Genomic DNA, 14,698 nt, shown 5'->3' with positions numbered 1-14,698 from the left:
TGGCCAGGCGCGGTGGCTCACGCCTGTAATCCCAGCACTTTGGGAGGCGGAGGCAGGTGGATCACGAGGTCAAGAGATTGAGACCATCCAGGTCAACATGGTGAAACCCCGTCTCTACTAAAAATACAAAAAATTAGCTCGGCATGGTGGCGCGTGACTGTAATCCCAGCTACTCAGGAGGCTGAGGCAGGAGAATTGCCTGAACCCAGGAGGCGGAGGTTGCGGTGAGCCGAAATGGCGCCATTGCACTCCAGCCTGGGTAACGAGTGAAACTCCGTCTCAAAAAAATAAATAAATAAAATAAAATAAAATGCAGTATCCTGATTACTAGTGTTTGATCATCTTTCCATGTATTTAAATCATGTGTGTGTACGTGTGTGTGTGTGTGTATATATATGTATGTAATGTTATATAGACACACACGCACATAGCATTTGAATTGGATTTTCTCTTTGGTGAAGCGCCTTTTCAAGTATTGACCATTTTTTTCTCTTTTAATTTAAGACAGGGTGTCACTCTGTCACTAAGGTTGAAGTGAGTGGCTTGATCTCAGCTCACTGCAGCCTCTGCCTCCTGGGTTGAAGCAATTCTCCTGTCTCTGCCTCCCAATTCGCTGGGACTAGAAGTACATGCCACCACGCCCAGCTGATTTTTGTATTTTTTAAGTACAGACGGGTTTTCACCATGTTGGCCAGGCTGGTCTCAAACTCCTGGCTTTAAGTAGTACGCTGGCCTTGGCATCCCAAAATGCTGGGATCACAGGCATGAGCCGCCACTCCTGGCCTTGACCACTTTTTTTCTACTGGATTTTTTTTTCACGTGTTCTCTGTATATGCTGATGATGAACCTACGTTATCTGTGTTTTGAATGCCCTCCCCTTTCGTGGTTTGCCTTCTACTCGCTCAGTGGTACCTTTTAATGAGAAGAAATTCTTAATTTTAGTGTAGTTTTTTATATCAATCTTTTCCTTTGTACTTGGTGCTTTTTGTTTCCTCATAAATAAATCTTTTCCTAATCCAAGGTCCTGATAATACTCTCCTAATACTATCTTTAAGGACAAACAAATCTGAGGACTGTTTTCCTCCTCTCTCTGGTAACTCGGCTCAGCATAAAAGCAAACTGGCCAGGTACGGTGGCTCACGCCTGTAATCCCAGCACTTTGTGGGGCCAAGGTGGGTGGATCACCTGAGGTCAGGAGATCAAGACCAGCCTGGCTAACTTGGTGAAACACTGTGTCAACTAAAAATATACAAATTAGCTGGATGTGGTGGCAGGTGCCTGTAATCCTAGCTACTTGGGAGGCTGAGGCAGGAGAATCACTGGAATCCGGGAGGCGGAGGTTGTGGTGAGCTGAGATTTTACCATTGCACTCCAGCCTGGGAAACAGAGTAAGACTCTGTTGTTAAAAAAAAAAAAAAGCAAGCTGATAGCAAAAACTGAACTCCAAAAGATCTTTCTTTGCAAAAAAGACTATTTCCTGACCCAGCAACCTCCACTATTACACAGTAGACTGATTGCTGTCCCCACTTACCGTAGAATAACGTAGAGCATTAAGGTGGTGATGTTCTCGCCAACTGGATTCCTTTCCATGCTTCACTGTGTGTACCCTTCTTACTTCTTATGCTGTACGTTTTCCACTTATATTTCCCATTTTATATTTATATACTGTGACACCAGTAGTATTATTGTTTTGCCTCATATTCATGTCTATAATCCACATCGAATTGACTTCTTTTAAAATTTGGTGTAAAGTAGTAATCCCAACATAATTTGTTGAAAAAATTGCCCTCACATTACTACCCTATAAAGCCAGTTTTGTCAAAAAGCAGGTCCATGGATCTGCTTTGGGTCCCTCTATTCTGTTCCATGGGTCTAGCTGTCAATCGCTTTGCTAACACCGCATTTTAAAATAATGCTTGATGTATCACAGAAAAAATGCTGACATCATTTTCCTTCCTCAGAAGTTTTTGCTTATTTTTGATCATTTGCATCCATGTAAAATTTGAATGAGTTTCTCAAATTCCACTCCAAAAAATGGTTAGCAGTCTGCCCGCCTCAGCTTCCTGCAGTGCTGTGATTACGGGTGTGAGCCACCATGCCTGGCCAAGAGGCAGGTATTTATGGACTAAATGAACTGGCTTCTTTACTCTTACCTCTGGCTTCCAGCGGGGTTTCACCAATAGGAGCACTGGGAGGAAGTAAAAGCGTGGAAAAAGATTGAGGTTCCTGCACTTATTGCTGTCACCACCTCCCTGCTCCACACCGTGGTTTCTTGCTGTGAAGTTGCCACGGCTGTATTCCTCTGTTGAAGCCACGGGCCTGTTGTGCAGCCCTCTTTTTCTGTGTTCTAGAAACTATTCCTTTCTTGCCTATTGAGGCTGAGAGGCACTAAGAACTTCCATTGATTTTAACCCAAATGCACCATTTTTTTGTGATTTCACTAAACCCTGCTCACACCTTTGTAAATAATCCCTTTATTACACTTTTTAAAACTTACTCGGCTGGGCGCGGTGGCTCAAGCCTGTAATCCCAGCACTTTGGGAGGCCGAGGCGGGTGGATCACAAGGTCAAGAGATCGAGACCATCCTGGTCAACATGGTGAAACCCCATCTCTACTAAAAATACAAAAAATTAGCTGGGCATGGTGGCGCGTGCCTGTAATCCCAGCTACTCAGGAGGCTGAGGCAGGAGAATTGCCTGAACCCAGGAGGCGGAGGTTGCGGTGAGCCGAGATGGCGCCATTGCACTCCAGCCTGGGTAACAAGAGCGAAACTCCATCTCAAAAAGTAATAATAATAATAAAAATAAAAATAAAAAAACTTACTCGATTTGAGTTTGCAATCTCTTTCCTGCCAAGACCCTAAGATATTTCTTCAATACTTTCTCTTTTTTTTTTTTTTTTTTTGCCTTTCCATGGTTCATTCTTGATAGTTTCTTTGGACCCATCTTCCAGCTCTCTAATTTTATCTTGAGTTCTGTGTAACTGATGTTTGATGTATTTATTTTTATTTGAGACAAGGTCCTACTCTGTCAGCTAAGATGGAAAGCAGTGGCACAGTCTTGGCTCACTGCAACCTCTATCTCCCCTGCTCAAGTGATCCTCCCACCCCAGTCTCCTAAGTAGCTCCTGAGTAGTTACTTTCTTAAATTTTAGTAGAGATGGGGTCTCACCATGTTGCCCAGGTTGGTCTTAAACTCTTGTACTCAAGCAATCTTTCTGCCTTGGCCTCCAAAGTGCGAGATTAGAGGCGTAAGCCACCGCACTGGGTCTGTATCTGATAAGTCTACTATTCAGAGAACCTAGGGCCTATGTCTGTAGTCTGTTGTTTGTGCTAGTTTCCATTCATGGGATCTTGTCTCCTTGTGAGTTTGACTGAATGCTAGACACTGTAAATTTCGTGTGTGTGTGTGTGTGTGTGTGTGTGAGACAGAGTCTCGCTCTGTCGCCCAGGCTGGAGTACAGTGGCATGATCTTGGCTCACTGCAACCTCCACTACCTGGTTCAAGTGATTCTTTTGCCTCAGCCTTCCAAGTAGATGGGATTACGGGTGTGAGCCACTGTGCCTGGCCTAGACACTGTAATTTTTAAAATATTTGTAAAAGCAGCCAGGCGCAGTGGCTCACGCCTATAATCCAGCACTTTGGGAAGCTGAGGAGGGCGGATCACGAGGTCACCAGTTTGAGATCAGCCTGATCAATATGGTCAAACCTTGTCTCTGTTAAAAATACAAAAATTAGCCGGGCATGGTAGTGCATGCCTGTAATCCCAGCTACTCAAGAGACGAATGCAGGAGAATGGCTTGAACCCAGGAGGCGGAGGTTACAATGAGCGCAGATCGCTCCACTGCACTCCAACCTGGCGACGGAGCGAGACTCCAACTCAAAAAAAAAAAAAAAAAATTGTAAAACCAACTTGTGAACATAGGTAATAGGTAATGTGTTGCATCTCCCTTCAAGGATAATTTCTCTTTTTTTTTTTTAAGATGGGGTTTCATCATGATGGCCAGGCTGCTCTTGAACTCCTGACCTCAAGTGATCCATCCACCTCAGCCCCCCAAAGTGCTGGGATTACAGGCGTGAGCCAACCCACCAGACCTTTTTTTTTTTTTTTTTTTGAGACAGGGTCTCCCTCTGTTGCTCAGGCTGGAGTGCAGTGGCCAATCTCACTGCAACCCCTGTCACCCTGGTTCAAGTGATTCTCCTACCTCTGTCTCCTGAGTAGCTGGGATTACAGGTGCCTACCACCGCACTCGGCTAATTTTTGTATTTTCAGTAGAGAGGTTGTTCTTGAACTCCTGACCTCAAATGATGGGCCAGAAGATTTCTAAGGAGTCTCTGTATTCTAAACTTCCATCACTGTGAATCTAATATTGTAGCAGAGACAGAGCTGAATTTGGAATTAGGAGGCTGGGATCTGAGCACAGCTCTGCGGTGTGAACATGGGCAAGTCATTTAATCTCTCTAAGTCTCATGGAGATTAACCTCTCGGAGCTGGTAAGGATTAAGGGGGTTACTGTATGTCAAAGTGCCTTATAAACTGTAAAGAACTACCCTAGTGTCAGGTATTCTTTTGAAATGCCCAGTCTTCCTCTTTTTGAGCCAGCCAATCAGAAAAAGTAACCTAAAGTGAGTCAGATCTCAGGAATTTAAGTTGTAAAACCAGGAAATTCAGTACAGTGAATTGTGCATCATACTCACCTTGTGGAATTTATAGAATCGTTTTATTCTATCAATACTTATATTTTGATAAATAATATAAGGTAAAATTACAAATAGGTACTCACTCGTACAGGCCGATCTTCCACAAGAAGATGCTCACTGTTCTTGGAATCCCAAATTTTGGGGGACAAAATAGTGAATACAGTATATACGACAAGGGCAACAAGTACTTAGAAGCTAGTTTTCCCATTCAGTGAACAATTTCGTGTTGGGCCATCAGGTCCACTGGGAGGATAGCAAACCCGACGGCAACACGAAAGAAGTTTTCCCGTTCTTTCAAGCGAGCAGGGGCAGCACTAGAATAAACTCAGCTGCCATGGGCAGGGCAACGATGTTTTCTCCTGAGACAGCTACTGAGGCACGTGTCCAAGGCCAGCCCTTCCTATTCTTTGGACTAACAGTCCCAGAATTGCTTTGAGGTCTTTTGAATGGAACTCGGGGAATCTAGCTCACTGGTGCACACCGGCGACAATTTTCCGATTATTCAGCAGAACTGATTAAGTATTTCCCTGAGAGGTTCAGCGCGCGCACGCGCCCCCCGGGTTTGTGTTGAGTAACGCGTGCACGACGTCATTCAGCGCCTGCACATCGTTGTTGCTCAAGACTCAAGACGTTGCAAGAAAATGGCTAACGAAGCGACGGGGAACGGCGGCGCGGCGGCCGTTGCTGCGGTTGGACGTGCCCGACCTGCCAGACCACACAAGGGATCGCACCGCCCAAGTGGCCGCGGCCCGCCCAGCGGAGCGCGCCGCGGCCCGTCCCTGCGCCAGTGCGCACGCGCGGCCGTCATCCGGGTGCTGGCTGCGGCTGCAGGTTGCGCTAGGGTGGCGGACCGGGGGCGGGGCCAGCGGCTCATTGTGCGCAGCGCTGCGCCGCGCCGGCGGCCGCCGAGGCCTGGGTGGAAGTTGGCGCTGCTGCCGCCGCCGCCGCCCTGCAGCCCACTCGCTGCCTCGGCGGCGCGCTGCTCTTCTAAGATGGCTGCCGCTACCGCTGCGGTGGCAGCCTCGGCCGCCTCGGGTCAGGCGGAAGGTAAAAAGATCACCGATCTGCGGGTCATCGATCTGAAGTCGGAGCTGAAGCGGCGGAACTTAGACATCACCGGAGTCAAGACCGTGCTCATCTCCCGACTCAAGCAGGTGAGGCCCGGCGAGGACCGGGAGGGACCGGGAAGGGGAGCTTAGGCCGCGTCTGGGCGCCCGGCTTCCGCCTCAGCCCCCGGCCGCCCGCAGCCGCCGGGACTCGCGGGGAGGCAGGTAGGGAGGCCCGGGGCGGCTCCCGCGCGCGCGCGCGCGGAGGACGGGGACCCATCCGCGGCGCCCCCGCCCCCGCGCTCCGGGCCGGGCCGGGCCTACGAGACCCTTGAGCCGCCCGGGACCGGCCACCGCAGCCCAGCGCGCCCCCGCCTCCCCGGGACGTCCCCGCCAGGCCGCGAGGGTTGCTTCGGCCGGCGCGGCCTCCCAAGGGCGATCGTGGAGACCTGGGAGGCGCTCGGTCCCCAGCCTTTAGCCATGGTGAGCGCGTGCATTTCTTGGCCTCGGAGGGAATGGTTACTTTGGTGACTTCTGCGAAGTTACCGTTTAATTGTGCCCAATCGTTTCCGCCCCATCTTGAGGGAGAATTGGTAATGGGAGTCGATGGGTGGGTGACAGAGAGGTTTTGTTTTCCATTAGGCTTTTAGTTTTTGCATCAGCGCAGTAATCTACTTTTTCGTTCCTGATTAGCTTTCTGGTTTATTTGAGTGAGCGTTGGAATTGTAGTAGAGGAGCAGTAAGTTTGCATTACAGAAACCAGGAAAACTCTTTTTAGTTATTTACTTCAGTAGCTGGCAACTTTTCTGCAATAGAACATATTTACATTTTTGGCCAGTATAATGTGATATTTAATTATCTTGACACGGTAGAATTTAAAACGTACCTAATGATTTCTTCCCCCTGAAACTTTCTCTTACTCTTTCGTGTAGTTTAATTGCTCATTTTTGAAGTCGGTTTATGAAATGACTGGCAATTCTAATGTCTTGAGGCATGAGGTTTGCTCATTTTTTTTTTCATTTCGTTTTTATAAAATAAGTTTAGATAGACTGTGTAGCATATTAACTTCTCTTTCTAATGTAGGCTATTGAAGAGGAAGGAGGCGATCCAGATAATATTGAATTAACTGTTTCAACTGATACTACAAACAAGAAACCAACTAAAGGCAAAGGTTGTTACGAGTTATGAACATATTTTAAAATATATTTTGGTTATATAACTTGCCTCTGCTCTTGTGCCACTTGCCCTGTTTATATAGTGCTACTCTTTGCTATTTCCCTCTGGCACTCTGCCTTCTTGGGTCAAGGAAGAAAAGTTACTGTTGCCTGGCTTTGGGTAACTTGTATCCCTTAAGATTCGGCTGAAGCTGATTAGAAAGTGAAAATAGTTCCTTATTGCTTCCGAAAAATTACAAAGTCAAGTTGTGTAATGATCTTTCATAGTGTGAAGACCTGAAGAATAGAATACAGTTTAACACATGTCTACCTTGCCCCACAATTGGCAGAGTATTGATGGAATTCCTACCAATCTTTCACCTTGCCTTCTTGCTGTTTTCTTTAGTATATTAAAATTCTGTGATCTTACTGTTTAGTACTTTGTTTGACTTGGTGGACTTAATTTGCATTTATGCCATTATACATCCTAATTTTTAGTGAAATTCTAAAAGACTGACCAATCATACTAACAAGGTAGAGGGGAAAATCCATGATTAATTAGCTTTAAAAAAGCTTTAAATTACAGGAATGTAAAGATTCTTATTTTGTAACTTTTAAACTAGAGCAGAATATATTTCCAGGATTTAATGATTTAGTGACTAGCTAAGTATTTTTGTTTGTTTGTTTTTGGTTTTGTTTTGAGACGGAGTTTCGCTCTTGTTGCCCAGGCTGGAGTGCAATGGTGTGATCTCGGCTCACCGAAACCTCCACCTCCCTGGTTCAAGTGATTCTTCTGTCTCAGCCTCCTGAGTAGCTGGAATTACAGGCATGCTGTACCACACCCAGCTAATTTTATATTTTTGGTAGCGATGGGATTTCTCCTTGTAGGTCAGGCTGGTCTTGAACTCCCAACCTCAGGTGATTCTCCCACCTTGGCTTCCCAAAGTGCTAAAAGTGGTTTTAAATAAACATTTTGCAGTATGAAAGGAACTTAGGTTTTTAAATTATTATTATTACTATTATTATTTTTTGAGATGGAGTTTTGCTCTTGTTGACCAGGCTGGAGTGCAATGGCGCAATCTCGCCTCACTGCAACCTCCACCTCCAGGTTCAGTTCAGGTGATTCTCCTGCCTCAGCCTTCCAAGTAGCTGGGATTGCAGGCACCTACCACGCCTGGCTAATTTTTGTATTTGTAGGAGAGGCGGGGTTTTGCCATGTTGGCCGGTCCAGTCTTGGACTCCTGACCTCAGGTGATCCACTCCCTCGGCCTCCCAAAGTGCTGGGATTACAGGTGTGAGCTACTGTGCCCAGCCGGAATTGAGGTATGTTTTAAAGCTTCTGGTGAGTGAAACCTTTACTCGTATAACTGCAAATATCTCCCTCCTGTAAGGGCAGTGGCAGAGGGTGGACATGATATATCTGGATTCTGGTGCTTACCTACAGTTTTCATGCAGAATTTGTCATGGACGGTTGCTGCATGTTTTGTAATCTAATTTTCTTTAGTGCTTTAAGTGATCCAAATGTTATTTCCAACCACTGAATGATTGCAAATAAAATAAAATGAATGGATTAATCTTGAAAAGAAGGGAATATTAAATGTTGAACTGAAGCACACCTGGGCATCAGAGATGAGGACAGCTTGCTGTTTTGAGTCTTCCTAGGTTAGGGGAGCCCCTGTTTGTGCCGAAAGAAATTGAAAAAGGCTCAGAAGCATTCCCTGGGAGAGGGGGGACTGTAGTTGGGGGAGTAAAAAAGTTATCTTGAAGGTGACTTTTCATGTAACTCTGACCATTGTAACCCTTGGAGAGATACATTTTTCTGTCTTAAAGAAGCTTGTACTGAGAAAACTGCTGACAAACTTAGAGGCTTTTTCAAAATGGAAAAGCATAAACATTTAGAAATAAGTTTAAGTGTACCAGGAATTACATGTGTCTTGTGCTGGTTTTGATTCCTATCATTTATTTACCTCGCACACTGTGCTAGTTTGACAGGTGCTGTGTATTAACCATAGCCCCAGATTGTTTGAGTTGCCCATTATTTTAGCATTTAAAATAAACATATGATTTATTCCTTTCTTGCCAACTTTAAATTTCTCTGTATATCTGTTTTTCATTTTGATTAGGAATGTCATTTATCTTACCATTAGAAATAATTTCAGCAATATAAAATTCAAGGAGTTTTTCAGTACATTTTATGACATATAGGCATATATATTGTTTGTTGGTTTCTTTTAATGGACAGGGTATTGCTCTGTTGCCCAGGGAGTACAGTGGTGCCATCATAACTCTTTGCAGCCTTAAACTCCTGGTGAAGCAGTCCTCCCACCTTAGCCTCCTCAGTAGCTGGGACTATAGGCACTTTCTACCACAACTGCCCAGTACATTTTCTTTTCATTCTTTTTTTTAAAAATTCTAATTCCTGGACCACTCCAGTGCCGAATACATTTTTAAATAAGTCAACATTATTTATTTTTATCAATATGTTTGTTATTTTTTTTCCTTTGTGTGGGTTATACGTGAACATTATTCCATAACTCTAATGTTAAGAGGTCTTAAGATCTTAAGTTAGAACTTAAGTTAAAAGTTGTCACAGATAATCATTTGTAGCAGGCCTCATTCTAAGAGATGCATGACAAAAAGCTGTAGTCTGCCTGAATTCCAGCTATCATTCTTATGAAAATCCTGTGACTTATTCTAAGAGATACATGACAAAAAGCTGTAGTCTTCTCTGGCTGTCATTGTTATGAAAATCCTGTGAATTATGAAGAATATAATGTAAATCTCCAACTGTAAACATAGTTTGAATTAATTTACAATAAAGATGCTTATTGATTCAATTATTTTTATTATTTTTAGTATAAGAGATTTTGAACCCAGTTTACTTTTTAAAGAATGCTGCTGTTCGTCTTTAGATCTGGTTTTGCTTTAAATGCATCATATCAACTCAGTTCTAGTTTTTGAGATGTTTTCTCTGCCAGTTTACACAGTGATAAATTATTTTAGGCCGGGTGCGGTGGCTCATGCCTGTAATCCCAGCACTTTGGGAGGCCAAGGTGGGAGGATCACTTTAGGCCAGGAGTTCAAGACCAGTCTGAGCAACTTAGTGAGACCCTATCTCTATTTTTAAAAAATTAAGAAGTTTATATAATAGCTTTTAGAGACCAAATTTGTATAGGGAAACTTATTAAAATATCAATAATGAACAGATTTGAAAACCAAGGATGTATTAAATACTGTTTTAATGTGATGTCAGTTTTTCTTTTTCTTTTTCTTTTTTTTTTTTTTTGAGATGGAGTTTCGCTCTTGTTGCCCAGGCTGAAGTGCAGTGGTGCGATCTTGGCTCACCACAACGTCTCCCTCCAGGGTTCAAGCAATTCTCCTGCCTCAGCCTCCCGAGTAGCTGGGATTACAGACATGTGCCACCGTGCTTGGCTAATTTTGTATTTTTACTAAAGATGGGGTTTCTTCATGTCAGTCAGGCTGGTCTTAAACTCCTGACCTCAGGTGATTCTCCTGCTTCTGCTTCCCAGTGTGATTACCAGCGTGAGCCACCACGCCCAGCCCGTCAGTTTTTCAGTCAAGTTGCTGAATTACTACATTCAGTTCTTTTTGCCAGATCTTGTTTTACTTACTGGTATCTACCTTTAAAATAATTTCATCTTGGTCGTGCCACTTTTCCTTCAGTGAACCTGTTTTCTCTTTTGTAAAACTGGAAATTTTACTAGTTTATCTATAAGGCTCTTTTAGTTCTGAAATTTAATAATTATATAGCCAAAATGAAAAGAAAATGCTTTCTGTTTAACTAAAGTGATATTTAAGGAAGGAACAGGTAAGCTCATAAAAAATCAATATAGTTTTTCTTCAACACAAGTTATTAGAAAAAGAAGGGAATTACTTAGAGGCAGTTAGATATCAGCAAGATACAACATATAATAGCTTGTCAGGAAAAGAAATCATTCTTATGACAATATAAAGATAGTGAATAAAAGTTAAATGATGAGAGAAGCTTCACAGGCATGGGAAAATACTTCGGTGAAACATTGAGCTTATTCTTTTTTTTTTTTCCAATCTATTTTCTTTTTTTGAACTCTATTGTGTATCAGAAACCAGTAGAGCTTATTCTCTTATAAATATAGGGTAATTTTCTTTTAAAAATGTATGTTAAAATGATTGTATTACAGAGGTTAGAGGGAAAGGAACCTAAATCTTTAAGTTTCTTCTGGAATAATTTTTAAATGCAGCTATTACAAGCACAAACAATGTGATGTTATAGTGGGTTCTGACATTTATATCAATGTATTTATAAAGTCTGTTTACATGTAGTTAATATAGTGGAAGTTTGTATCTTAGAATAGTTTTCCTGAGTCTTTTCACACTTTCTTTGTTACAAACTTTTAAATAAGTAACCTAGAAGAAAGCTTTCCCCATTGAGGTTTATGGTTATATTTGGGTGTGTGTTAAAAAAGTAGTAAAACAGGTAGAGCTAACTTCTCATTATGTTGTTTTAGAGATTATAGATTTAAAGGCTTTTGGTTTACCTGACACTGGCATAGCCTTTTCTTTTAGATTTTTAACCTTTATAGTCACCAGTTAACTTCAGTAAAAGTTACATGGTTGATCAGTACAGTATTTAGAACTGTACATAATAGAGTACTTACAAATGTTAAAACTGATTTGCAATACCTGGCAACGTTAAAAACACTGAAAATGCTGTGTAAAATCTGATTTTTCTCCTATTGAAACAAGTATATGTTGAGGTAACAAGTAAATGTTTGGACAAACATTTAACGTCTAATTTTTTGTGGAAAATACCCCAGACTACACACTTATAATTAAGTACATGTTTACTCTGTAAAGCTTTCTGAAACTTTTATCAATTAAACATAGTAATCAGCCATATAAAGCATATTTCGCATAACACAGTATTATAGTGTATTTAATTAGCCTTTCCCCCCCAACTGTAGCATATTCAGATGTTAAGGAATACTTTAATCAAAACTGTGGCATTGAGGAAGACTTGGGGCATAGAATTGTTATAGGTATTTTTTAGGTACCCAGAAGGCTGAAAGCTCTGTGAAGGCCAGGACATAGTTTTTCATTTGCCTCTGTCTCTGTAATGCCTAGTACAGAGGATGGCACATAATAAGTGTTCAAAAAATATTTGTTGAATGAATACTAAGGGCCTTTCAGGGGCTTTTTTAACTGCTTTTATAAATGCCTCTATTGGGCCAAGCACAGTGGCTCATGCCTGTAATCCCAGCACTTTGGGAGGCACAGGTGGGTGGATTGCTTGAGGTCAGGAGTTTGAGACCAGCCTGGCCAACATGGTGAAACCCCCTTTCTACTAAAAATACAAAAATTAGCTGGGTGAGGTAGTGGGTGCCTGTAATCCCAGCTACTGGGAAGGCTGAGGCAAGGGAATCGTTTGAACCCGGGAGGCAGAAGGTGCAGTAAACCAAGATCTTGCCGTTGCACTCCAGCCTCGGCAACAGGGCAAGCCTCTGTCTCCAAAACAAACAAACAAAAAAAACCTACATTTGCCTTATGAAGCTGTATGTGGGGGACTGTGTTTAGTGCCACAGCACTTTGCTACTTTTTTTTGCTGTTTTACCATCCCCAATATTGTGTGTGGCCAGGATCCTGGAAGGGAAATAAGTAAAATTTTCTAGTACTTGAAGACAGTGTGCTTCCCCCAAGTCAGTCATCTACATATTCTGAATTAGAGGCAGAGGAATAAAGATTTTTCATGGACCCATGTAAAACAAAGTGGTATTTGTACAGGAATTAGACAAAAAATCATTTTTATCAGTTGGTAGCATCAGAAAATACTTTAATGTAGAAGCTGAACAATGGCTTAGGATTTAAGGATAGAATTTATTGAGTTATTTAATCAACTGTTCTCTCACATATTACAATAAAAGAGCCTCAGTGTTGAGTAGTTCCAGGAGTTCACTCGATTTCATAACTGGACAGCCTGATCTGAGTAGTTTTACATGGCAATCCTAGCTAGTACACTGGAATAGTAGTCTGTAAGTATGGCTTTATAGTATTGTTTTCCAGATTATAGAGGTAAAAAGTCGGCCAGACGCCGTGGCTCATGCCTGTAATCCCAGGACTTTGGAAGGTCAAGGCGGGCGGATCACGAGGTCAAGGGATTACGACCGTCCAGGCCAACATGGTGAAACCCCGTCTCTACTAAAAATACAAAAATTAGCTGAATGTGGTGGTACACCCCTGTAGTCCCAGCTACTCAGGAGGCTGAGGCAGGAGAATTGCTTGAACCCGGGAGGCGGAGGTTGCAGTGAGCCGAGACTGCGTCACTGCACTCCAGCCTGGCGCCGGGCGACACAGTGAGACTCTGTCTGTAAAAAAAAAAAAAAAAAGAAAGAAAAGAAAAGAAAAGTTTTCACTTAAAAAATTAGGTAATCCAGGCTGGGTGCAGTGGCTCACACCTGTAATCCCAGCACTTTGGGAGGCTGAGACAGGTGGATCACTTGAGGTCAGGAGATCGAGACCAGCTTCACCAACATTGCGAAACCTGGTCTCTACTGAAAGTACAAAAATCAGCCGGGTGTGGTGGTATGCATCTGTAATCCCAGCTACACAGGATGCTGAGGCAGGAAAATCATTTGAACTTGGGAGGTGGAGGGTACAGTGAGTTGAGATGGCACCACTGCACTCCAGCTGGGGTGACAGAGTAAGACCCTGTCTCGAAGAAAAAAAAAATAGATAATTCAGAAAAGTACAAAAATGTGAAGATTACCCATAATCCCACTACTGTGAATTTATTATGTGTAACATTTTATGTACAATATACATATGTAATATTTATAATTAAGTATATGTTTACTCTGAAGCTTTCTAAAATTTTTATCCATCTAATATAGTAATCACCCCATAAAGCACATTTCATGTAACACATGTTGATCTAAGGTATGTAGGTGTGTGTGCCAGTACTCACAGGAGGTTTATGTTTAAGGCTTTTTCCCCTCAACAATGAAAAGAGATTCACACTGTACATGGTGTTTTGTTGAAGGTAGATAGAATTTAAATTTTCTGTAGTCTGGAGAATCTAAAAACAGTAACCTTTTTTTCTGTATTCTTCTTAGCAACTTCTGTAGATGGATTCACTTATCTTAGTGGTTCATGATCTGCACCCTGCATTAGTCATTTGCATTTTAAAAATACAGATACCAGGCTTTCAGTCCCCACAGAGTTGGTTTGGGTTGTTATGTTGGGGACCCAGGCATCAGTATGTATTTTCTAAAAACTCCTCAGATGATTCTTACATATACGTGGAGTTAAGAACTACTGACTCGCCTAAAACTTGAAATTGAGCATTATTTTTATTCCTCTCTCAGCTGGTCAGTTTCTAGACTGTTTTATGTACGTGACCGTTTTAGAAAAACTTCCACTTTGCTTTATTTGATTCTCACAACAGTGCTGAGAGTTAAGCAGGACTATTCTCTTTTTACTGGTAGAATGGAAAGGTAACTCATTAAGAAGCCAGTTAAATTATCTTTTATAGTCTTGTGTTTGCAGGCAGACCTGCCCTGTGTGCCAGAAATGTTCATTCTGTTAATAATAATCTTTAATAATAAATATAAGACATTTGAAAAATATATTTTGTTGGCATTTTCCAGGTGTATTATAATGAATGTGAATTATCTTTGTAGTAATTTTTCAAAGTGACCTATTGGCCTGGGTGGGGTGGCTCACGCTTGTAATCCCAGCACTTTGGGAGGCCAAGACGGGTAGATCACTTGAGGTCAGAAGTTCAAGACCAGCCTGGCCAAC

General features: G+C 42.4%; 2 protein-coding genes across 23 annotated transcripts in view; one reads left to right on the top strand and one right to left on the bottom strand.

Annotated features, from left to right (window-relative positions):
* Window positions 1-14,698, bottom strand: part of LOC144577266 (uncharacterized) — a 93,719-nt gene that overhangs the window by 45,012 nt on the left and 34,009 nt on the right. The window lies entirely within an intron of this gene.
* SLTM (SAFB like transcription modulator) overlaps window positions 5,574-14,698 on the top strand; it is a 58,359-nt gene continuing 49,234 nt past the window's right edge. For 17 of the 22 annotated variants that reach the window (XR_013520670.1, XM_078333255.1, XM_035258722.3 and 14 more), the window contains exons 1-2: window positions 5,574-5,855; window positions 6,831-6,918. Coding sequence is in view for 18 of the 22 variants with exons in the window: in XM_078333255.1 (XP_078189381.1) it covers window positions 5,694-5,855; window positions 6,831-6,918 (250 nt within the window). In the remaining 4 variants the exon portion in view is untranslated. Of the gene's footprint in view, window positions 5,856-6,031; window positions 6,231-6,830; window positions 6,919-14,698 lie in introns of those variants that run through there. The other 5 variants (XM_078333265.1, XM_078333264.1, XM_078333263.1 and 2 more) reach the window with 3 other exon arrangements.

Source organism: Callithrix jacchus, chromosome 8, assembly GCF_049354715.1.
Source record: "Callithrix jacchus isolate 240 chromosome 8, calJac240_pri, whole genome shotgun sequence".
NCBI lineage: Eukaryota > Metazoa > Chordata > Mammalia > Primates > Cebidae > Callithrix > Callithrix jacchus.
Note: the sequence above shows the minus strand (reverse complement) of the source record. Positions and strands in the feature narration are given on the sequence as shown.